Source organism: Tiliqua scincoides, chromosome 1 (genome assembly GCF_035046505.1).
Source record: "Tiliqua scincoides isolate rTilSci1 chromosome 1, rTilSci1.hap2, whole genome shotgun sequence".
Taxonomy (NCBI): Eukaryota; Metazoa; Chordata; class Lepidosauria; order Squamata; family Scincidae; genus Tiliqua; species Tiliqua scincoides.
Window position 1 is genome coordinate 137370340 of NC_089821.1, and position 25910 is coordinate 137396249.

Genomic DNA, 25910 nt, shown 5'->3' on the forward strand with positions numbered 1-25910 from the left:
AGCCCAGGAGGCGCAGGATCCGGCGGCAGCCCTTCTCGGTGCCACTGAGCCTGGGCACCCTGGGCAGCTCAGGATTGGGCTGTCAGGCTGCAATCTTAACCCCACTTTCCTGAGAGTAAGCCCCATTGAACAAAATAGGACTTACTTCTGAGTAGACCTGGTTAGGATTTTGCCCTAAGCCAGTGGTTCTCACACATTCAGCAATGGGACTCACTTTTTAGAATGAGAATCTGTCAGGACCCGCCGGACGTGATGTCATAACTGGAAATGACCTCATCAAGCAGGAACATTTTTAACATTCTTAGGCTGCAATCCTACCCGCACTTACTCAGGGGTAAGTCTCATTTACTATTATTGTTAAGAGAATATACCATAGATACTCGCCTATAGTGCGTAAAATTTTTGCCAAGTAATCAAGCTCCAATTCTCACTTCGCCTTATCTCCAGGTCAATCAGAGGGCAGAGCTTTTCAACTCTGAAACGTTTCATTTCTTGCTCAAGCAAGTCCTTAGAAGTAATGTAGAGATTAGTTTCTATAGTAACTTCGCTGGGAAATTCCAGCCAAAGTTAACCTTTTATTCTCCTCTTTTCCATTTTGCAAATGCTATTGCAGCCTGGTTCTGTTTTGCATTTAGCAGAGATCTGTTTTTTTCAACACCAGGACGGGATCCTCCTTTCCATTTGAAGCAAAGTTCCAGGCTACAATTCAATGCACCATTGCTTAAGAATAACACCCATGGAAAGCAGTGCGTCTACTTCTGAGTGAAAAGGTTTGCAAATATCTCATCTCTCTGCTGTTAATTGAATTGCACACTCCCAGTTATGTGTTATGGGTTGTATGTTGTATGCAGAGCTTCTGGCTTAACACACCAGACACCTTAAAGGTGGATTTGATTCATGGTTCTCCTGCAGGGGTTCCCAACCTTTTTCACTTGCATATCCCTTAGCAGCCCATTTCCATAAATTGTACCCTTCATGTACATGCAAAATGTTTGTAATTAATAATACAAGCCCTTATCTCCTCTATATGAAAGTCCAGACCATGTATTCATCACAGTGTTTTCTCTTTTTATGTTTGAAGAACAGAGGACCCTGGCTTTGCACTGTTTTGCACCAGAAGTGTACTGAGAAATTCTGGGTGATTGATCACTTCCCATATTATTTTTCAGCTTTTTTATTTTTATTTTTGTGCTGGTTTTCAATCACTGGTTCATACATGAATTGATGACCCAAAACTAGCTATTGGTGGGGCTTTCACAGTCAACTAGCTACCTCCCTTCCTGCCTTGCTGGTTCTTGCTGGTTCTGGAGCATGACCTGCCTTTTTCTGCCATTGTTCCATTCTTTTTCTTGGTTTTAGAGGAAAGCTGCCTCTGATTACCAGATGCAGGTTGTGCCTGTTGTCTTGCATGCTCCCTGGGGCATTTGTTGGGCCACTGTGAGATACAGGAAGCTGGACTAGATGGGCCTTTGGCTATCTATCCAGCAGGGCTCTTCTTATGTTCTTCTTTTTATGTTTTTCAAGTACCCTTAAAGGTCCTGTTGAGTGCCCCTGGGGGTACATGAATCCCAGGTTGGGAACCACTGTTTTACTGGTATGTTGTTTACAGTGCACTTACTCTGATAGTGTTTACAAAAAGATGGTGAAGACCTGAATTTAAAAAGTATAAAAATGTATCTTATGATCTTTTACTGTGTTTTTAATAAATTAGAGATTACAGTTCTTAGGTAACAATTAGTGGTAGGTTATTTTTCTGAATCTGGCCTCGGGTAAAATCAGCCAAAACTATAGTCAGACACACTCCTAAGTTTAACCCCCGACTTATCTGAGGGTCATAGAAAATTCCATGATTTTGGCTCAAAACCTGCCCTCAACTTGTCTGTGGGATCAACTTATAGGCGAGTGTCTGTGGTGCATAGTGGCTTGTTAAAAGTACAGGTATATAACATTTCCCCAAATGCAGTCACATACCATGGTAGTATCCCATGGTGGGTCCTGATAGTTATATTCTTGAAATATGAGAACGTACACTGAACTGGGCACTGGGAAGGGCTGAAAATCTCACTGATTTGTGTGTGTGTGTGTGGGGGGGGGGTGTTATTGCAGGCAGGCTACAGAGAAAACTCAATTGGTGGAACAGGGCTGGCTTCCCCTTATTTAATTTGTTTTTCTTTAATTTAATTATTTATAATTATTTATTTTATTGTGCTTGATGATGTCACTTCCAGTCATGACATCACTTCTGGTGGGTCCCGGACAGATTGACATTCTAAAAAGTGGGTCCCAGTGCTAAAAGTTTGAGAACCACAGCCTTAACTCAAAACGGGCCAATGAGACATCCTCGGGGGAGGGGGGATGACATTCTAGTGACCAAAATTCTGGAAATTGTGGCTTTTAGGAATAATACCATCTTGTTATATACCATTTGATGCAGAATTTCATCCATTGCCTATAGGGAAATATTCACTGAATTAATTTCCTGGGCATTATTATTAATTTAATGTCATGACTATTACTATCTTTCAGTCTCACCTACCTCACAGGGTTGTTGTGAGAACAAAATAAGGGGAGGAACCATGCACACCACCCTGAGCTGCTTAGAGCAGTGTTTCTCAAACTGTGGGTCAGGACCCACTAGGTGGGTTGCAAGCCAATTTCAGGTCGGTCCCTATTCATTTCAATATTTTATTTTTAATATATTAGACTTGATGCTGCCATGGTATGTGACTGCATTGGAGGAAATGTTAAAGACCTATACTTTTAACAAGCTATTATGTATATTCTTTTTACAGTGATAGTAAATGGGAACTTACGCCTGGGTAAGTGTAGGTAGGATTGCAGCCTAGGATTGTTAAACATTAATTGTTAATTGTGAATTAATTAATTAATTATGTCGTATGGGCTGACAAAAATTTATGGGCCCTGGGTGTCAAATGACCTACCTATGCCACTGACATCAAGTCTAATATATTAAAAATAAAATATTGAAATGAATGGGAACCCACCTGAAATTGGCTCATGACACACCTACTGGGTCCTAACCCAGTTTGAGAAACACTGCTCTAAGCCCCTGCTCCTGATCAGCAAGGGAGACCACCTTGCTTGCACCTCCCATTAACCAAGAAACCGACTGTTTCTTTGTACAGGACACATCATCACATCTATCCCATCAACACCATCATCATCACATGCATTGTAGATTTATTTTCTCCCAGACAGATGAGGCAGGAAGCTGCCCTGGCTGATAAACTGAAGAGGTTAATTCGGGACTGGCATCGCCAAGTTGCTTAATAAGATTGCAGAATTTAATTTTTTACAATTAAAACATTGTAATCTTCTCCCCTTTCCACCCCTTTAAGTGCCTCTCCACCACCTTTTAGTGCAGGTTTCCTTACTGTGTACTCCGATTACGAGCAATCCCATCCTGGCTCTAAACTGTAGATCACCCTTGATGGTTTCAGATTATCAATGCCAACTGCTATCAGAGATGGAGGAATATCTGGATTGCACTTTGCCAAGCTAAGCAGCCTTTGAGGTTGACATTATTTCCTGGGCATTATTATTATTAATTTAATGTATTGACTATTACCATCTCTCAGTCTCACCTACCTCACAGGGTTGTTGTGAGAACAACATAGGCAAGGGAATCCATAGGCAAGGGATTCCCAGTCCAGCATCCCCAAGCCCAGCAGTCTCTGAAGACCAGTTATTCCCCCCTGCCCATACCACTTTCTCAAAATGCACACAAAGTCCCACACTATATAGGCAAGTTATGACCATCCAGCTACCCCCATCCAGGACACCCCCACATTTAGACAGCGTGGATAAGCAAAAACATTTCCCCAACAAGGTCAATCAGGCAAAGGAACAAGACATTCACAGTGAGCCTGCCATGGATGACCAGGTAACTTTGGACTGTCTTACCAGGAAGGTGGGTGGGCTGCACTTGTGCTGGATACAAACTGAGCAACAAGTCAAGGCTGCAGCAATAACCACTTTCCAGACATGTTGCCCCAGCAACACCAATGGGGTTGCCTCGTGTGGGGAGATGGGGCCAACAACCCTAACCCTACAATGCCACAGGGGCTGGGCCACATTGTGGAAGCATGGATACAAGTTGATAATAAGGCAAAGAGATAAAGAATTGGAGAAGCATATTGCTAAAAATAGGACAAGCTAGAAAAATGGAGTTTAAGAAAGTACATATTTTTCAGGATTTCACTTCTACGTTTCCTAAAAAGCTCTGAGGCAAATGACACTAAACAATGAATGTCTAATAGTGCATTAAAGTGTTTCCTGTAGCTATTTCCTACTTTTTAAATAGAAGATAAAAGGAAATATGATGTATGGAGGAATATACCAATAATAACTACCATCAGATTCATGTATAGCCTGAAGGAGTAATATAGTGTTTACTGAAGAGTCTGGATTTACACAGAACAGAAAGAATATACCTACATGTGTGTTTTGCCCAGAACTGAACTCTAAGTAATGAGAAGTTAGAGTTTTGAAGGGAAAAAAATGCTGAACGCTTTGCATGATTTAAACTTTTAGCTCTGAACTGTTTTCAGCTTTTTCTAAAGCAGAACAATAAATAAGAAAAAACTAAAAGGGGATGCAGACATGCCATACATTTCTTTTATTCATTGCAGGTGGTTAACAAAAAAAAAAATACTCCTTGAAATGTATTACTTTTTTGGAAGCATCGCGTTTTTTTTTAACTATGATTTTCATATGCTAAATTTTGAGACATTTCAAATGCATATTGGGGACTTCCCTATTAATGCTGAACAATCATCTTCTTTAGTTAAGAACTGTTGTCTCAGGATCTGTGTTGGGATGCTCATATATATTATATAATTTCTGTTGCGCATTCACAGCTGGCTTTACATTCTTCTTGCAGCCACTTTACAGCACATTTGCCATTCACCTTCTCAAACATTCTTATAAGTTTATCACAGTCTCTTAGTTTATTCGCATACTTGCATGGATTGACTGAAAGAAATAAAATCAAAGCAACATTAGATGCAAAAGAGAGGGAGTGACCTACTCTATAAAACCAACAAACCAACAAACCTTTAATTGCCCTTCTCTCTGGTTTGTACAGTGTATTATTTTAATCTTGCAACACAGAAGCTGATTAACCCTTACTGATCTAAATCTAAAACATTTGCTTGCCTCCTTCTGGTCATTCTACCCAGGAAGGGAATTTTGCCCTTTACTTCTGTACCACATTTGGAGCTATCCTGGGGAAAAATTCATAACCTGGTGTGAAAAAGTTAAATGTGAAAAAGACTAGGTTTCAGCTGCAGGGGTGGTTCTGTAGTAACAGATGTTTTAGTCACCTGTCATTCTAGAACCTGGAAATTCTATCCATCATAAAATCAATGTAATTTGTCCTGATAAGTTTGTTTTACTAGAAACTTGTCACAGAGAATTTATTTCATAAGACAGGAGCAGGTCAAAGGTACAGCCCACTCCAAAAGAGATCTAAGGTCACTCCTGGACCTTATATTCATCTGTTCCTGCCTCAGGGTGCAATCCTAACCCCTTATGTCAGTGCTTTCCAGCACTGGCATAGAGGTGCCACTGGAACATGTGCTGCATCCTGCAGTTGCGTGTCACTCATGGAGGCCTCCTCAAAGTAAGGGAATGTTTGCTCTCTTACCTTGGAGCTGCATTGCCCTTATGTCAGTGCTGGAAAGGACTGACATAAGGGGTTAGGATTGTGCCTCAGGGATTTGAATTTTTTGTAATGTCCTCTTTGGCTCCCAGGTTCAAATCTCTTCTCCTATGTCTTGTTTGGAGCATAGGAGAAGTACTGAGAACAGTGCACTAGTGAGCTTTTTTCGTGTGGGCAAAAACAACAAAAAATGTAAATATTTGTATGGTCCCAATTTTGTGTGTGGTACAATTCCCTCTAAGGCTGCAATCCTATGTACACTTGCCTGTGAATAAGACTCACTGAAACAATGGGGCTTACCTTTGGGAAGACATACATAGGCTTGTGCTGTAAGCTGCCATTTGAGGTTGTTCCTAAAGGCTCTTCATGGAAAATAGTAGCTCATGCAAGCTTTAACAGTTCAATTCTTTCCAACCCACTCCACCAATGCAGCAGTGCCACCAGAGTGCACCAGGAGGGGAGCAGTCCCAATGGTCTCCAGGTAAGGGGACATTTGTTGCCTTGCACAGGGGTAAGCCTCTGATGCTGTGATGGGTCTACTCGGACCATGCCAGCAATTTTGCTAGTGCAAGTCTGAGTGGACTGGGGCAGGCTGATTGAGGCTGAGAAGTGGGATAGGATATCGGCAGTGTGTTACCACCAATACAACTCCCTTCCTAGTCAATACCACCGCTCCCCGCCCCAGCCTCTACCCCATTCCTCCCCTTCTGCTCCCTGGAGACATTTTTTTTTTACCTACTCCACTGCACCATCATTCTCAATGTGTCCACTCTGATTAGCACCAACTCTTTGGCTGGCACTAGTCTTAGTGGACCCAAGAGAGCATGTTGAGGCTGGGCAAAGGGCATAGGATATCTGCGGCACTGTTGCTACCAATATCTACTCCCTGCCTTCCCCTGATACACATGCTGACAATCCTGATCCCCTCCCAAAGCCGCCTTGTTCCCACCCTGATCCTCTCTGCCCTGATCATCCCCTCCTTGCCCACTACCCGCCCCTGCTGGCAAATTACCTGCTCCTCCAGTGCCTGGTGCTCTGGTGGCATGCATGCATGATCATCAGCATGTAGAGGGCCTTCCTCTGATGGAATGTTAGTTCCATCAGTACAACATGCCCCATAGGATTGTGTGGCAAAACTTGCAAAATGCTTGTATGTGTATGTGAGAGGGGCAGGGAGCCAAGGTGATCACTTGATTAGTAGTTTTGGCTTGGCTCACTCTCTCCATTAATATGCTTTCCATCTCTTTCGATATCTGTGATACGTTCTTTTTCTTTGCTCTCTGAGATCCCAGCAGTGGCCTACATGACAAAGTTGTAGAAAGCTACTTTTTTCCTGCTAACGCTGAACAACAGTGGACCCCAGTTTATGCCTACTACCCTTTTTGAACTATTGGAAACATTAGTTTCCAATAAACCATGAAAACTATGAAACAATAATGGTCAAAGTGTAAATAATAGCAGTGCAAGGGTGAAGCTACTACATAGTGCTATCACAACCATGGAACTCCCTTCCAGGAGGGCTAAGAACTGTCCTTCCCTTGTGGCTTTACAATGAAGACTCAAAACATTTTTGTTTCATCAAGCATTTGGGTGATGTGCTGGTGGTTGCCTCCTGTGCCTCTGTATATGATGTAATGGTTGCTGATTTTCCTTTATGGTTGGCAACCTTCAGTCTCAAAAGACTACGGTATAAGCCTACAGGTATTAGGCTTCCCAAGCGGTATTCCCAAGCGGTCTCCCATCCAAGTACTAACCAGGCCTGACCCTGCTTAGCTTCCAAGATCAGACAAGATCCGGCAGATTTTTTGGGGGGAGTGGGGGGGCCAACCCTAATTATTTTTATATATTGTTATTTTTTATGGAAATGTCTAAGCTGCCTGGGCCTTTGCCTTGGCAAAGGAAAGGTGGGATATACATTTCTTAAATAATTAAATAACGGCCAGAGTTACAATGTGGATGTAAAATCACTTGGCTAATATATGTGAAGTACATTTTTAAAAAAAACTTTAAGTGCAGTGTAAATACTACTAAGTATTATAGGGTCCCACCACCATATGGATGCCAGTAATTCTGAGAATCCCCCCCCCCCATTTAAAGGAAATTCTAGGATCTAAAAAACTTTGGTTTAAAGGAGAAGTTCAATGGCCAGCTTGAATTATACTTTTGAATCAGGTGACTAAGGACACACACAGATCCTGGTCCTACCTGAATGTCAGGGTGAGTTACCTTAGGCCCATATCCTAACCAACTTTCCAGCACTAGCATAGCTGTGCCAATGGGATGTGTGCTTTATTCTGCAGTTGGGTGGCAGTCACAGAGACCTCCTCTAGGTAAGGGAATGTTTGTTCCTTTACCCCAGAGCTTCACTGGCCTTATGCCGGTGCTGGAAAGTGGGTTAGGATTGCGCCCTTAATGAGACAAACATGGGCAGTTTTAATGAACCACAACTCCATAGCACTAATTTTTTTGAAAAGTTAATTCAGTTATTTGTGCTTACTCAATGTAAATTGGGTTGCATCCAAAGGTTCCCTTCTGAAGGAGGAATTTTGGATTCAACCCCTGTCACGGTAGTTAAAGTGGGCAATTTAATTGACAATTTCCATACATTTTTGGTATATGTAATTTTTAAGCGCCTGGCATTCTTCTAAATCAGAGTCTTAAACTGTGGGTTGGGACCCACCAGGTAGGTCGCAAGCCAATTGCAGGTGGGTCCCCATTCATTTCAATGTGTATTTTTTTTAATATATTAAGATTAGATGCTACCACGTTATGTGACTGCATTTGGGTAAATGCTACAGATCTGTATTTTTAACAGGCTACTCTGTATATGCTTTTAATAATGATAGTCAATGGCGCTTACTCCCAGGTAAGTGTGTTTAAGATTGCAGCCTTTGGGATGTTTGGGGAATTTTTTACAGATTTTTTAAAACTGCTTGGGAAGGTTAGGAGGGTTATTCTTTATTTTAAATAAATGTTTAAAAATATACTTATTGTAAACTTTTAATTTGCTGAATTTCATTTGATTTTGTCATGTGGGGGTGTTAAAACTTTCCTGCTTGATAATGTCACTTCCAGGTTAATGACATCACTTCTGGCAGGCCCCGACAGATTGTCATTCTAAAAAGTGGGTCCCTGTGCTAAAAAGTTTCAGAACCACTGTTCTAAATTAATGATATTCTTCTAAATTAAAGGTTTATAAGTCTTAAAAGTAGTAGTCAATCATAGAGCAATCTGGTTGGCAACCTTCAGTCTCGAAAGACTATGGTATAAGCCTACAGCACCCGGTAGAGCACCCGCCAGAGAAGCGGTTGGCCCTCTGGATGGTGAGGGAGGGAAAGGGGAGATAAAAGGAGACTTAGAGATGGCAGAGAAATTAAATGAGTTCTTTGCATCTGTCTTCACGGCAGAAGACCTCGGGCAGATACCGCTGCCCGAACGGCCCCTCCTAACCGAGGAGTTAAGTCAGATAGAGGTTAAAAGAGAAGATGTTTCAGACCTCATTGATAAATTAAAGATCAATAAGTCACCGGGCCCTGATGGCATACACCCAAGGGTTATTAAGGAATTGAAGAATGAAGTTGCAGATCTCTTGACTAAAATATGCAACTTGTCCCTCAAAACGGCCACGGTACCAGAAGATTGGAGGATAGCAAATGTCACGCCTATTTTTAAAAAGGGAAAGAGGGGGGACCCGGGAAACTATAGGCCGGTCAGCCTAACATCCATACCGGGTAAGATGGTGGAATGCCTCATCAAAGATAGGATCTCAAAACACATAGACGAACAGGCCTTGCTGAGGGAGAGTCAGCATGGCTTCTGTAAGGGTAAGTCTTGCCTCACCAACCTTATAGAATTCTTTGAAAAGGTCAACAGGCATGTGGATGCGGGAGAACCCGTGGACATTATATATCTGGACTTTCAGAAGGCGTTTGACACGGTCCCTCACCAAAGGCTACTGAAAAAACTCCACAGTCAGGGAATTAGAGGACAGGTCCTCTCGTGGATTGAGAACTGGTTGGAGGCCAGGAAGCAGAGAGTGGGTGTCAATGGGCAATTTTCACAATGGAGAGAGGTGAAAAGCGGTGTGCCCCAAGGATCTGTCCTGGGACCGGTGCTTTTCAACCTCTTCATAAATGACCTGGAGACAGGGTTGAGCAGTGAAGTGGCTAAGTTTGCAGACGACACCAAACTTTTCCGAGTGGTAAAGACCAGAAGTGATTGTGAGGAGCTCCAGAAGGATCTCTCCAGACTGGCAGAATGGGCAGCAAAATGGCAGATGCGCTTCAATGTCAGTAAGTGTAAAGTCATGCACATTGGGGCAAAAAATCAAAACTTTAGATATAGGCTGATGGGTTCTGAGCTGTCTGTGACAGATCAGGAGAGAGACCTTGGGGTGGTGGTGGACAGGTCGATGAAAGTGTCGACCCAATGTGCGGTGGCAGTGAAGAAGGCCAATTCTATGCTTGGGATCATTAGGAAGGGTATTGAGAACAAAACGGTTAGTATTATAATGCCGTTGTACAAATCTATGGTAAGGCCACACCTGGAGTATTGTGTCCAGTTCTGGTCGCCGCATCTCAAAAAAGACATAGTGGAAATGGAAAAGGTGCAAAAGAGAGCGACTAAGATGATTACGGGGCTGGGGCACCTTCCTTATGAGGAAAGGCTACGGCGTTTGGGCCTCTTCAGCCTAGAAAAGAGACGCTTGAGGGGGGACATGATTGAGACATACAAAATTATGCAGGGGATGGACAGAGTGGATAGGGAGATGCTCTTTACACTCTCACATAATACCAGAACCAGGGGACATCCACTCAAATTGAGTGTTGGGCGGGTTAGGACAGACAAAAGAAAATATTTCTTTACTCAGCGCGTGGTCGGTCTGTGGAACTCCTTGCCACAGGATGTGGTGCTGGCGTCTAGCCTAGACGCCTTTAAAAGGGGATTGGACGAGTTTCTGGAGGAAAAATCCATTATGGGGTACAAGCCATGATGTGTATGCGCAACCTCCTGATTTTAGAAATGGGTTAAGTCAGAATGCCAGATGTAGGGGAGAGCACCAGGATGAGGTCTCTTGTTATCTGGTGTGCTCCCTGGGGCATTTGGTGGGCTGCTGTGAGATACAGGAAGCTGGACTAGATGGGCCTATGGCCTGATCCAGTGGAGCTGTTCTTATGTTCTTATGGTATTCCCAGGCAGTCTCCCATCCAAGTACTAACCAGGCCTGACCCTGCTTAGCTTCCGAAATCAGACAAGATCAGGCATGTGCAGGGTAACAGTGCTCTAATCTTGGCTGTACTGGCTTCAAGGCCATTTCTAAGCTAAACGGAAGAAACACTTGGATTACTTAGTGGTCTTGCTTTGCCTTCTGCTACCATTGGGGATCTAATCAGGAAATGCTCAAGGTATGGCCTTTTTTTCTGGTGGCATGATGGAAAGCTTCACTCCTTTGGAAAGCTCATAGGGCTAAATTCTGATTGTATTATTAGAAATACAAAGATGATTCCTAACAGGAACTAAGTTTATTTAATTAATTAAAACAATTTCTACCCTGCCCTTCAAAAAGTTCAAGGTTTCAAGAGATTCTGGAGTGACTTATTGCACCTGTGAGTTTCAAAATGGATTAATGTTATTAGGAGTTGGTGTATGATGTCATCAAAAACTTACTGCACAAAACAGTTAAAAACCCAATTTTTTCGGGTTTAAAAGCCACAGTCTACAAAAAGCACTTCTACGTAATGTTTCACCTGCTTCTTTGGCAGGCATTATCAAAGGAAACCGCACACGCCAAATGAACCCTTCAGCCAAAGAAGTACATTTGTCGACCATCGTCTTTAAACCCCCAATATATCACAATTTTTTTAATACCAGCCACAAACGTTTTAACATGTATACCGTACTTACCGCACAGTTTATTCTCGCAGTTTTTGGGGCAGTCTCCACACGATGCACCTTCTTTGTAGGGCTTTGCTTGTAGCCTTTTCAAATTCCCTCTGAAAAAGCAGAGCAGTGCAATGTTCATCATCAAAAGAACTGCTCTTTTAAAGAAAAATAATTAGTTTCATAGCTTTACGAGGTGAGCCATTGTAGGAGTGGGGGAAGCAGCAAGACACATGTGCACCTCCCCTTCCTACACTCCCTTCAGGATCACCCAGCTGTCTAGGAGCCATCTGTAAAAAGGGTAGGTGCTGCCACCAAGAAGCTAAAAGACCAGAAAGGGAGGAGCCTTCCTCATTCCATCTCCTATCTCAAGGGAGTTCAATTTTTGGGGTTCCTTCAACATGGAAGTTGGCTGCTAGAAGCTGGCTATTAGATGCCAACTAATCTGTCCCAATCCTCTGCATCCCATACCAGAGACAATCCAACTGGATCCATGGATCGATGCCACCTCTGATTCAGTGCCCCTACATCCATTGCAGCATGCACATAAACATATGAGCACGCACACATCCTCCAAAAACAAAGAAAGAAAGAAAGCTCCTTACTTGCTCTTGCTACTTCCTTAGCTCTTGCTCTTGCTCTTGCTAAGTAGCTCTTGCTACTTCCTTGTTTAGCTCTTGCTACTTCCTTGCTTAGTTATTTGAAAAACAGGAAGTGTAGGACTTCCTGTGTTCTTTAAAGGGTTAGCATGAGGAAGGAGCAAGGTTAAGCTAGGGAAGGAGTAAGACTAGGGAAGCAAATTACTGCTGCCTTTGTAGTCTTTTTTTTCAGGTGCAAGCAGCTTTGATCTCACTTCCCTATTGATTAAACTTGTTCCTCCCTTTTACATAAAACTGAAAGTCTTACACCTTCCGTTTTCAGAAAAGAACCACACAAGGAAGGAGCAAGGGATGGAAACAGGCTGGAGGGAGGTGGCAGCACACTCAAAGTGAAGGGCAAACCCCAAATTTCCCATTCTCCTGCCAGCTGCACTTGATGCGAACTGCATTGACCACTGCGTGGACAATCTGGCACTGACCACACTGGAGTGTTTGCCTTGAGCAATCCGCCGCGGAGGGAGGGCCAGCTGCTTTTAGAAAGACAGAAGCAGGCAAGAAACCTATACAAATAACAAAAGCTTATTCAGAAAAAGGATACAGTAAATGGGCAAAGGACAAATAGGCACTTGGAATTTGAGAAAACAGGTCTTGGAATTAATAGAAACTCAGGTCACAGAGTTAGGGATAATTGAAAATAATACAATCTTGTATTAACATTAATACATTGTATTAATACAATTAATGCAATACAATAATGGATACAATAATATATTGTATTAATTATAATCTTGTCTCCAAGGAGAGAGGAACTTCAAGCCACCCCCTCCTTTTTTTTTTAGTTCAGATGATAATCTAAGAAAAAAAGAATTAGTGTTTCTAGTTCCTTATTTAATGTATGGAGTTTCATAGATCTGTTACATTAAATAAAGGCAAAATGGGAGATTTTTGAGCAAAAACTTCAAAACTAGGGAAGATGGGGAAAAAAAAAATCCCCCCATGGAGGAATTCTGTGTCAACAGCATCCCAGATAGGGGAAAAGAGTGAAAGCCCATCCCAATCCTGAATGCTCAGCGCCGGCCCTCCCTCACAGATATGCCATAAAGCACACCCACAACACTCAGCACTGGATCAGCCCCGGCAGTGGCTCAGTGCCAGTCTGAATTGAGCAAAGCCAGCTCGGAGTTTGACGCACACTGCCCAGAGCAAAGGACAAGCTCTGTGCAGTGGTGAGTGGAGTTGGGAGGAAGCATTCTGGGATGGAGAGGGTGGGAAAAGGCGGGGCGGAGCAGGGGAAGGGAGTGGGTTGGGATCCATAACCCCACATCAGGCCTCCTGTCCCAACACAGGGCCTCTCAACGATGCACTGACATTGCAAGGCCTGCTCCCTTTTTCTGGGGGAAGGGGACAAATGTCTCCCTCCACCAAGAAGCCAGTGGTGGCTCCCTAGCAGTTCAGGATGCAGCAGTCACCATTTTGGCACCGCTGCTCCTCTGGGTTCTGGGCAGCTTAGGATTGGACTCCTTGCCCTTTAAATAGGAGCAGTTAGCAGAAATATTCTCCATTGGCTGCCTCTAAAGTTTCTTTTGTGGGGCCTCACCCTCAAAAATGGTAAGAGGCACAGGGAAGATTACCCTATGGGGGACCCTTTGGGTCAGAGTGAAAGACTACCCTTAATGGGGGGTAGTCTTTCACCTACTCCCTCTATTCCAGAGAATCCAGATCCTTGAAAAGAACTTTGGGAAAATCCAGTGGATACATTCTTTTTTGACTGCTTCATATACTGTTTGGATGGGGTATCCCCTGGAGAAAGAGGGCAAAAGACCACCTTTGTGGTTCCTCCCTCCTCACCTTTCCATGAAATTTTTTTTTGAACCTTGGATTGGGAACCAAAGGCCCAATCCGATTCCATTTTCAAGCACCGGTGCAGCCACAATGCAGCCCCAAGGTAAGGGAACAAATGTTCCCATATCTTAAGGAGGCCTCTGTGACTGCTGCCCCACCCCAAAATGCAGTGTATGCCCAATTGACACAGTTGCACCGGCACTGGAAAATTGGATAGGATTGGGCCCCCAGTTATTTACAATTTGGGGGGAAATAGCTCAGTTCCTTTCCAAGTATTCCTTTCCAGTGCAAACCTAGAGAAGGTCATTCATCTCTAGTCATGACTTGCTGAGTTTCATGGTTTCTGTCAAAAAGAATTGGCAATCAACAGTTGATTCAACAATTGTCCTAAAGTGAAAAGCAGGACTTCCCCCTCCTGCCCCGCCACCACAATAGCTGCCCCATTCAAGCACTGAACCATGTACGTTCATAGAGTTTGTTCATAGAGTACTGGTTCCTCCATTGAAATAAATGGAGTAGCACATCAGAAAGCACATCGTGATTTTGAACAGGGTGAATTAAGTACGTTTTACTCAGAACTGATACTTACTCAGGGCAGTAATGGCAGACATGGAAAAATACAGGGATGGAATCATCTGGGCAATAGGCCACTGCACATCCAACCTTGTATGAATTATACCATATAAGCTATGAACATAGAGGGAAAAACACATCCAATTTTAGATTTTAATGCACTTATCTTTGAGAAGGTGGAGGAGGAAACTAAGGAGTGGCTATCGTGGACTTAAACTTTATCAACAGGGAAGAATTGGTTGAGGAAGTAAAAATGGCAGGGAATTTGGGCAAAGTAACTAATCCTAACCTATGCTGGAATTGGCAGGCCAACTGGCCTGTGCCATATCCAGCACAGGTTAGGAGATGGATGGAGCACAACTCGGGGAAAAGGGACATGACCCCAAATAATGGCAAAATAACTGGCACAGATCTGAGCAGTATGGTATAATGCTGGGCTGCTTGGGAGGAGGTCTAGGATCCAGCCTAACAGCCAGAAGCCGGTCCTGTCCCAGTCCACCAACCAGCACGCCCTTTGCCCTTCCTGAAACGCCCCAGTTCTGCCCTCCCCAACACCCTGCAGGGGCTACCCTTGGCCAGCGCAACTCTAGTGGGTCCGGGAGGTGTGCCAGTCCAGCCAACTCTCCTGGAAGTGCAAATGTGCCAGAACAAAAATTTGAATAGGAAATATTCATCTCCCACCAACTGGCCTAATTGGGGAATGTGTTGGGGAATGTTATTATTAAACCCTCAAATCTAAGATAGTTTAGGAGGTGACATTTAGGTTCCTGTTACAGCAGCGGCGGTCCTGGCAGTTTTCCTGTCAGGGGCCAACCCACCATTTGCCATCCCCCGACCCAGAAGTAATTGCGGTGTCACAGTAATTATTTCCTCCTGGAAGCGGTGCTTGCCTCCTGGGTGCCACTTCCAGTGGTGCCAAAAAGCTCTGATAGAACCTTTTGCGCCACTTAGCAGTGGCATGAAAGGCTTCGTCAGAGCTAGAAGAGGTGCACGCCTCCTCTGAAATCCGAGGAGGCAAGCACTGCTTCCAGCTGGCTACCTGGCCATTCTAACAGCCGCCCTCTTCTCCTCCCCTTTCTTTATGTGACCCTCACACACAATCGGAAATCTACCTGCATGGGGCGGCATTACGAGGTGGAGGAGGGTGGGAAGGGGGCAGATCAGAGTGGGAATGGCAGAGAAGGCCTACACTATATCTTATTCCCCCTCCTGAGCCCGACATGGTGTGGCTCAGATTTGCACCAGAAATATCACTGGCACAGATCCTATTAGCCCCATAGTAGCTGCTGGGGTTTTACCCAGGGTAAGGGAACAAATATCCCCTTACCCCAGTGGTTCTCAAACTCTCTGGGAGAGTTTGAGAGTCACTAAGTACTTGCGTGGGTGGGAGGGAGGCAGCGGGGGTGGGGGAAGGCTAAAGCGGAAGTGGAGCGCGATCGCTCTGCATTTACTTTCACTGCTGTGGGAAGCCCTGCTGCAGGTCACGCCGGGCTCCCCGCAGCCTGGGGAGGCTGCAGGAGGCTTGGGTAAGTGCACCCAAGCCCCTGCAGCCCCCCTGGGCGGCGCGATCCTGTGGATCATGCCGCTGCCTCCTCCCTACCTCCAGGCTGTCCCTGCCCCTTAAGGGAGCAGAGGCCAGGGCTCACAGGCTGGGATGTCGCAACGCCCCAGTTTGAAAAGCCCTGCCTTACCCTGAGGAGACCTTCAAGAACCTGAACTGGATGCAGCAGAGGCTGCACTGGCCCTGCTGGATCTCAGCACAGGACTTTTTCTAGGATTAAGCTGTCCTTATATGAGTCTTGTAAATCTATCATATTCCAATCTGAACGCCCTGTTTACAACAGCAGAACACAGTTCCACTGTCATAAATGGCAATTGGACGGCACACAGAGCACGGCAGCAGTCATTTTGGCATTGCCACAGCAAACGGCAGCAGTGTTGGTGGTCTGCTACTGCTTCCAACCACCCATGGAAGTGTAGGTAAGCCAGTGGGGGGGGGGGGTGAGTGGTGGGAGAAATGAGGCACAGAGGGGTAGGAATAGGAGAGTTTCTGGGCAAGGAGGGGAGAAAGAGGAAGGGGATAGCTCCCAGTGGCATGGGCTGGGATTTCTTCCCTATTCCCTTCCCTCTCCAAAACAGCTAGCATAGATATTACAAGAATCATTGGGGAAGTGGAAACTTGCCCCAATGTAAAGGAACAAATATATTCCTTTAGTTATATATTCCTTTTTCACCTAGTTTTTAATTCGAGTAGAAGAAGATTAAAGGTCCCCTAAACTCTTCACATGAACATGGTGTTAGATGAGTGGAACCTTCCATGAATGCAGTAGGTTTTCTGAATCTTCCCCTTGCTATCCATTCTGGTGATAAATTACTATCGGACAAAGTGAACCCATGTTGTGGGGAGTATGTCATGCAAAATCAAGAAGCTGTTGTCAAAGAAAAAAGGGAGGGTAGGAGGACAGAAAGAAGTCCTCATGTGCAGCAGAAATGCTGGTTCACACCCAAATAGATATTTACTGTATATTTATACTCATATACAGTATAAAGTTTCACAGAAAAAGGATATCAGAAGAATTGTTTAAATAGGATCAGGAGTCGGTGTGTGTGTGTGTGTGTGTGTGTGTGTGTGTGTGTGTGTGTGTGAGAGAGAGAGAGAGAGAGAGAGAGAGAGAAATATTGAAGTGACATGGTGAGATGGTAGCAATTCTTCATTTTTTGTCTTCAAAATGGAATTTTCTGCATAGGTTTATCATATATTGACATTCACATGTGACTGCCAGCTTGGAAAATGATAGCTACAGAATTAATGTTCCCAATGAGCATGTCTACCAAGGTTAATTTTTTTCCTAGATGGTCCAGAAACACACAGAGATTTCAACATTCTCTGCACATATATAAAATTTTATATTTTAGTGACTATAAGGACTATAAATATTCTATGTATCATTTCCTTTGTTTTTAGATTTATTCCCCAAATAGCACATTTTCATACCTGAGTATAGAGATCAATGCTTCCACTTGGGTCAATTGCCCCAAAACCATACTTGAAATTAGACGATACTCGGGCCCATATGTCAATTGTTTTCTCCCAGCTCCTGAGAAAACCTGATTGCGCTGCGTTCTCACCACAGTGCTGTCCTGCAATAAGAACAATATATGGATGTGCCTACATGTCCACACTCAAAACCTTTTGAACAAATTTAAGATGAGCTTCCCCAGTGACACAAAGATTTGCAGCAGTATGGACATTAGACTACAGCTAAAACCAGAATTCATTTTTTTCCCTATTAAATAAAGAGGACACATTTGATTTAATATTGTTAATGGTAAAATAACATAAAAAGCGCAATCCTAACCGGCACATAGGCCGGCATAAGTCCCCCGGGAGGGATGCAAACGTGCCGTAAAGCACATTTGCATCTCCGTGGGAGGAAGCCGCATCAGCGCATCCAGATGTGCTGACACGCAAAGGCCGGCAGAAGCCTCCGCGGTACCTTCCTCGCTGCCGCTTGTGTCGGTGCACCTGCGCCAAAACAAGCTGCAATGATAGGCGTGGCAGGGGTGTGAAGGAGGTGGGAGGGGGTGTTTCTGGGTGTGGGGAGGGTGTGCGATAGGTGGCCCCAGGGGCGGGCGCGCGGGGAGCCAGGGACAGGACTGGAACCCAGCAGTTATACTGGATCCCAATCTCCATCCCCGCAGAGAACAGAGCAGCTAAAAGTCGCTCCGCTCTCCTCAGACTTGCGCCACCTCCAGAGGTGGCCACCTCTCCAGAGGTTGTGCAGGTCCAAGAAGACCCATTGGGATGAGCAGCCCTTACCCAGGGGTAAGGGGAAGAGCTTCCCCTTGCCTGTGGCTGAGCCTCTGCAGCCAACGAACCTGCGTTGGATGCAGCGCAAGCCTCCTGGCTTGCCTGCTCCAGCGCAGGTTTGGATTGCGCCCAAAGCATGATAACATATCATGATAACATAAATCATTTCATGTTAATGAAATGAAACTGTAAGTGCTAAGTATCAAAGCACTTTTCAACTACCTCAGTGCCTTGGCACTCATTGGTCAGAAGGTTGGAAGCCAGGAGCAGATTTCTTTCTTATTGAGTAAGGGCTAAACTAGAGGAAAAATCCAAGAGTAAAGTTTAAAATTTTGCAGGATGCAAAAGAAAGAGGAGGACTAGGGGTGCCAGATTTGAAAATTTATTATGCATCATGTTGTTTTTTGTGGATGAAAGAACAGTTGTTATTGCAAAATAGAAAATTGCTGAATTTAGAAGGACATGATTTAAGATTTGGTTGGCATGGATATTTATGGTATGATAAAGTAACAGTACATTTACTTGTAGAACCTGAGGTACAAGTAAATAGAATTTACTTGTAGAACCTGAGGATGTGGACAGGATACTTTGGAGTGTGAGGCCATCTGCCTGCCCGCTAGATCCGTGCCCAGCATGGCTTGTTAGATCTGCCTGGGAGGGACTGGTCAAGTGGATAGAGAGGGTAGTAAATTCATCTTTGAGGGAGGGGGTGATGCCTCTGGCATTAAAGCAAGCAGTGGTTCGCCCCCTTCTGAAAAAGCCCTATCTGGACCCCTCTATTTTGGATAATTATCAGCCAGTCTCGAACCTCCCATTTCTGGGCAAAGTGATCGAGCAAGTGGTGGCATCTCAGCTCCAGAGGATCCTGGATGAAGTGGATTCTCTGGATCCCTTTCAATCTGGCTTCAGGCCTGGCTTCGGGATGGAGGCGGCCATGGTCGCCTTGGTGGATGACCTACGCCGAGGGCTGGACAGAGGGAGTGCATCCTTGCTAGTCCTTTTGGACCTCTCAGAGGCTTTCGACACCATTGACCATGGTGTCCTTCTGGGACGGTTGGCAGAGGTGGGGATCGGGGGCACTGTTTTGCAGTGGTTCCGGTCCTTCTCAGCCAACAGGTCCCAGATGGTGGTATTGGGGGACTCCTGTTCGGCACCCTGCCCTTAAGGTATGGGGTGCCACAGGGTTCTATATTGTCCCCCATGTTGTTTAACATCTACATGAAACCGCTGGGAGAGGTCATCCGGGGATTTGGAGTTGGGTGCCATCAGTATGCTGATGACACTCAGCTCTATCTCTCCTTTCGACGTGACTCCAGGGTGGCTGTCTCTGTGCTGGAACATTGCCTGGAGGCAGCTGGGATCTGGATGAGGGCGAACAAGCTGAGATTAAATCCGGACAAGACAGAGGTCCTCCTGGTGCAGAAATCCACGACGCGGGTGCTGGACTATCGCCCTGCTCTGAATGGTTTTGCACTCCCCCTGAAAGAGCAGGTTCGCAGCTTGGGGGTTCTCCTGGACTCGCAGCTCCTCCTGGATGTCCAGGTGTCGACTGTGGCCAGGGGTGCCTTTGCCCATCTTTGGCTGGTGCGCCAGCTGTGGCTGTACCTGTCTCAGGTGGATCTGGCCACAGTGGTCCATGCCATGGTGACATCAAGATTAGATTATTGTAACATGCTCTACGTGGGACTGCCCCTGAAGACGGTCCAGAAGCTACAACTAGTGCAGAATGCGGCAGCTCATGTAGTTGCTAGGGGCCAGCGGTTTGATTCTGTCACGCTGCTACTCCGGCAGCTGCACTGGCTGCCCATTCGTTTCCGGGCTGAATTCAAGGTGCTGGTTATGACCTTTAAATCCCTAAACAGCTTGGGACCAGCGTATTTGAGAGACTGCCTTCTTCCGTATAGTCCGGTCCATTCTCTAAGGTCATCAGAAGAGGCCCTGTTAGTTGTGCCGTCATTGAGAGTGGTGAAGGGAATGGCGGCCAGAAACAGGGCCTTTTCGGTTGTGGCACCTGCACTATGGAATTTTCTCCCCTTTGAATTGAGAGCAGCTTCCTCATTATTAACGTTCCAGCGGGGCCTGAAGACTTTTTTATTCAGGAAAGTGCCTTGGAGGCACTATAAGGGCTGTTTTTATAAATTTATAAATTATGTCTTTTACTGTGTGCTTTTAATCTGCTGCTAAGTATTTTATCTTGTTTTAATTGTTTTTAAGTGTTTTGTATTTTTAATGTTTATCTGTTTCCTTGTATTTTAACTTGATTGTTTAAGTGCCCTTCAGGGAGAAAGGCGCAATACAAATCTAATAAATAAATAAATAAGTAAATTGGGTGCTCTTCAGGGAGAAAGGCACAATACAAATCTAATAAATAAATAAATAAATAAATAAATAAATAAATAAATAACATGTTAAATTTCAGAATCATTATGTTAGACATGCACTGTGGAGGATATGGAGCTGATATAAAAATAGGTTTTACAGTAAAATTCCACTATTGACTTCACCACAAGAAGCACATTTTGGTTTTAGTACAGCACAGGGAGACGGTAATCTAGAGAAAAATTAGAATTAGAATCTAGAGAGAAATCTAGAGAAGAATTAATAAAAGAAGGCTTTAATTATTAATGGTTCTTATTTCTGCAAATATCAGAAAAATTTAAAATTGATAGAAAATTATATGGATTTGAAAAGGAAGAGTCAATATTGAAAAAACAGTTAGAGTCAGAAGTGCAGCAGGAAAAACAACGAAGAGGCCTGTAGCAGCTTCACAATTAACACATTTGTTTTGGCATAAACTCTTAAGGACCTCAGTACAATCCAGCCCCAACAATGGGCAAGTCCCTTGTGAATGAGGTATTTTGGGGTCACGCCGGCAGGAGGACCGGGTCCAGGAGGGGGTGGGACCAGCCTCTGGCACTTAGGCCAGATCCTAACCCTCCTTCCGAGCGGGCCAGTGTTACATTGGGCTGCTTGGATCTGCACCAGTGATTTAACTGGTGTAGATCCGAGTAGCCCCATTGAGTTGACTGGGGCATTACTCGGGGTAAAGGGATAATTATCCCCTTACTCTGAGTTGCGAAGCAGCCATCTCCAACCCGATGCTGGATAAAGCAGTGCAAGTTAGGATTGGGCTGTCAGTTATATAAGTGTAGAAGAAATTTTTTAACCCCTAGTGAAGTAACAAGGCTGACAAGCCAATAGAACAGGGGTCTCCAAATTTTTTGGCCCATGGGTCACATCAAATATCTGGCATGGTGTTAAGGGCCAGAAAATTTTTTTTTTAAAAAATATAGAATTTAAATAAATATATTAGATGAATGAAAAATGAATGAATGGGCTCAAATTTCCAGGATTTCTCCAAGCACCAGCACACACCACAGGAATAAAGCACACTCTTAAATGGACTCTCATTTCTCCACCCCACAAGCAACTTCCTTACATGTGCAAAAGTAAATATTTCAGAACCAGCACATCATAGGAAACACCTGGAGCATGTTCAGGGGCTGGGGAGGCCTCCCCGACCCTCAGAAAGCCTTTAGAGGCCTTCAGAGGGCACAAAAAGTTACTTCCAGTTTTTCGGGAAAAACTGGAAGTGATTTTTGAGGCCTTTAAAAGGCGTTCAGAGGACTAGGGAGGCTGCGCGCAACCTCCCGAGCCCTCAGAACACCCTCTGGACGTGACCAGAGCACAGCTCTAATTGTGTTCAGTCAAGTGAGCCACAGGCTTTCAGGAGACCAGAGGCTGGCTGCAGGTCAGATAGAGGCTCACTGCGGTCCCAGGAGGTCGGGGTTTGGATACCCTTGCAATAGAAGATCAGAGAGGAGAGGTTTGCAGTAGCCAAGGCAAGAAACAACCTGGGTGTGAACTTGAGGTTTTGCTGAAGGAGCAGAGAAAAGGGGCTGAATCCTTGCAAGATTGTCAAGCAGCAGGATTGGTGAACAGAGTGAATATGGGGAATAAAGGAGAGAGGATCAGGGGAAAAGGCACGATTTAGCACCAGTTCCTCAGGGTGGATGGTGACATTGTCAGTGGAAATGGAGGGAGTACAATGAAAGGAAGGATAGATTCAGGCTTGAGCATATTAGATATCAATCACTCAGTTTAATATTTTTTTTCCTTTTGGTAATGGGCTGACACTTTTCCTGACCTCCAGACCCAAACATAAAGCATCCTCCTGCTTAGGCCTTGTCTCTTCCAGGGCCATCCCAAGACCTCCTGACTCCTGAGGGAGCATGCCAAGCACTGTCTCCCTTACCTGACAATGTGCCAGCCTCTGCTCCTCCTGCTCTCTAATATTCTAGCTCAGTACTTCCTTCCCCTCCACATTTCTCCTCTTCCTATCCCAATCCAGGGAATGGAAGAAGTAGGGGCAGTGGAGGAAAGTAAGAGGACAGAGATGGGTGCTCTCCACCAATCTGCTTCCTGAGGTAAACGCCTCAGTTGGCCTCATAGAGGGACCAGCCCTGGTCTTCACCACTTACCGTCCACAATACGCTCTTCTCGAGGACTGCTACTCGCTATACATTTTACAGCCCACTTTCTGGCAGACTCACTAGCTTTCTCACTCCATTCCTTAGTAAAGAAAAGAGACAAACGTCACATTTTAGCAAGAACCTGAAAAACATCAGGATACACTGGAGTGCATGCAGAGCATCTAAAGTGCAACCTCTGGTCGGGAATGGAGACTGTACTGGAATCCAGGTGCGTGTGTGCCAGCACACTCACATATACTTTTTCTCTCTCCAAAATGTTAGTGTACTTGTTTTTAAAGATCTCTGCAACTACAGCTACAGTTCTGCTGGACTGAAGAAGCCACTTTTGGTATACCTACTTATTTATGCAGTTATCAATCCAGGTATGGATGCATGTGTGGAAGCCACATATAGAATGCCCAGCTGGGTCAAGGTCAGATAATTTAGAGCTGAATGCAGAATCTGCTAATGAAGTAGGTGAGCATCCTTCCCTTGAACTAGCTGAACACAAATAATGTTATTCATTCACTGGGCATCATCTAGCCAAGAACAAGTTCTTTAAATTTGCTTTTTTCAATGGGCTAGTTTTAAGCAAGTGCTTGTTTCTTCCATTGAAATAAGTGTGTCTTATGGTGCAATCCTATGTGTAGCTACTCAGAAATATGCCCCAATGAGTTCAGAAGGCCCATTCCCAGGTAAGCATGTTTAGAATTGCAGTCTTAAAGTACATAACTCTTGCCCACTAGAGTGGATGGTCAGGTGACCAAAAAATTCATTCTAATCGACAATGCCTCCTTACCTCTTCCTTCACCAATGCTTCTTCACCAACTGCCCACAGTCCTGGGAAAGATCCTCACTATGCCAGCTTGTTTTGAAGAAACACCAGCAGGAAAGAAGGTAAAAGTGGAATCTTCTTTCTAATGTCCCAGGACAGCCATTGGGAAAAGGATTGTAGCAGCCACTACCTTCTCCAGTTCTACCATAACTACCTTCAGCAGCAGTGCCAGAGGAGAAGTTGCCTCATTATTTTCTTACTAACTTTTCAAGGACAGTGAGTGAAAAGAGTGTTGGGCATCAGCTAGGAGGTGCAAATGGCAGGCAGAGGGTGGAGTAGGGGAACTCCCCCATTTGCCACCTCCTCCAGCCATTTGAAACAAGTGCTTTAGTGGCCTGACCTTGACTACTGCTACCAGCAAACTTGTTGAAAAGAGATGAAACTCACACGATAAAAAAAAATGAAGGTGAAAATTCAAGATTTTGATAACAACAGAGAAGAAAACAGGCTCTAAATCATCACCCTGAAGCAGCCAGTGATATAAAAAGACAGAGGGTGTGGGAAACAATGAGTGCACCAGCTGAGTGCACCAGCTGAGGGGGGGAACAAGCTGATCCTGGAAGGCGGGGAGAAAACGTCTCTTCACCAGGTCAAGGAAGATTTGCCTGCAACCTCATAGTGAAGGGAAATGTTTCAGAAATGTTTAGTGACATCAGTGAAACATAACATACCATTTTCAGCATATTGCTGGCAGTCGGCTTCACACCTCTTCGTATGGCATTGTGTTTGTCAAGAATTTCCTTCTTTTGTTTTTCAGTGATCTTACCCACTGGAGGGTTATTATCCTACAGTTAAGAAAAAAGTTATGACATACATTTCAAACATTCCATTTCTATCTCTCATGAGCCTAACGCACAATAATAATGTTGACATTATTCTATTATGGTGCCACAGAAAGTTCAAATCTTTCTTCTGATGTTGTCCTCATGGAGTAGGATCTAACACAACCTGAAATTCAGATTGTTTCTTTGTTTCCTTTCTGTTTGAATTTTAATTGCTTCCGATTGATTTCGATGGGCAAAACTCAATTCACTATTTGTTTCTTCTTAGAATTGGATAGAATTTGCAAGGATGGAAGCCCTCCATATGGGGACAAAGCTAGCAAAATGTCATCTAAATAGGTGTTGGGTTTTTCATTCTAGGGGCAATTGAAGTTTGATCATTTAAAAATGTATGGTCTGGTCCTGCCAGTGGCATTGCTGGTAGGGGGTGGGTACCAGGCTAGAGAGGGTGCCACAAGAGGTTCCCCAAGATGACAGCAGTGGGAGAACCTGCAACTGCTATGCTTGTGGTCCACTCACTGATGCCGCAAAGCAAAGAGTGACTCATGGCAAAGTGATAGCTCCCAAGATGGTAGCTGCGGCGTGTGAACCTGCAGCCACTATGCTTGTGGCCCACTCTGAGTTTGACCACTGATACTGCAGAGCACCTCTTACCTCTAGGTAAGATCCTTGCTAAATTTCAAAAGATAGGTACAGCGGTTCAGGACTCATCCATTAAAAATATGAGATGTTTGCGCTTCTGATTATTTTGATTTGTGCTCAGTTTGTACCAAAATCACAGAAAATGCAGAACTGACCCTAGGAAAGTTCTCTGAAAAATTGGAAAGGAACTGGGCTAAGGTGTATGATGCTCTGGAACAAGCTGCACTAGTCAGAGAGCATTTCCAGAAATTTGTGAGTCCTGACCAAGGCATGTCTGACATATAGTAGTATATCCTGCTTAACCCATAAAGCTCATACCGTTCCTAGAGATTGCTGCAGCACAGAAGCCAGGGGTAGGAGGATGATCAGAAGATGCATTTCTGGGGAAACAATCAGCAAATGCAATTAGAATCTTCACTTTGGGGATGAATGCCCTGTCCCTCCCCTCCCTTTGCACATGTTTTTGGACACCTTAAACTCCCCAGAAGCTCCTGAGCAAGTTCAGTCACATTGAGTTCAGTGGTAAGGGTGTGTAGGATTGTTACCAGTGGTAAGGGTGTGTAGGATTGTTATTGTGAGTGTCAATATTGCTTCAATAAATAATTTCACTTTGCTATGGCTGTTGTTTCTTTGCTATGGAAGGTTATCAGTTGGGAATGCCTTCCTGTCCACCTTTGCTCTTCATCTATTTGTCCCACCTATTCATCTCAGAATAGGACTCTGAATAGAGAGTAGGCAACCTGAGCTTATTATTATTATTATTATTATTATTATTATTATTATTATTATTA

At 44.4% G+C, this 25910-nt stretch overlaps 1 protein-coding gene across 1 annotated transcript in view; it reads right to left on the reverse strand.

Moving 5' to 3' along the window:
* Positions 1-25497, reverse strand: part of LOC136645875 (cysteine-rich venom protein 2-like) — a 47976-nt gene extending 22479 nt beyond the window's left edge. Inside the window, exons 1-3 of the mRNA XM_066622328.1 lie at positions 25438-25497; positions 24367-24480; positions 22870-22960 (exon numbers count right to left, since the gene is read on the reverse strand). Coding sequence (XP_066478425.1) covers positions 22870-22960; positions 24367-24480; positions 25438-25497 — 265 coding nt within the window. The remainder of the gene's footprint in view (positions 1-22869; positions 22961-24366; positions 24481-25437) is intronic.
* Positions 25498-25910: the final 413 nt, after the last annotated feature.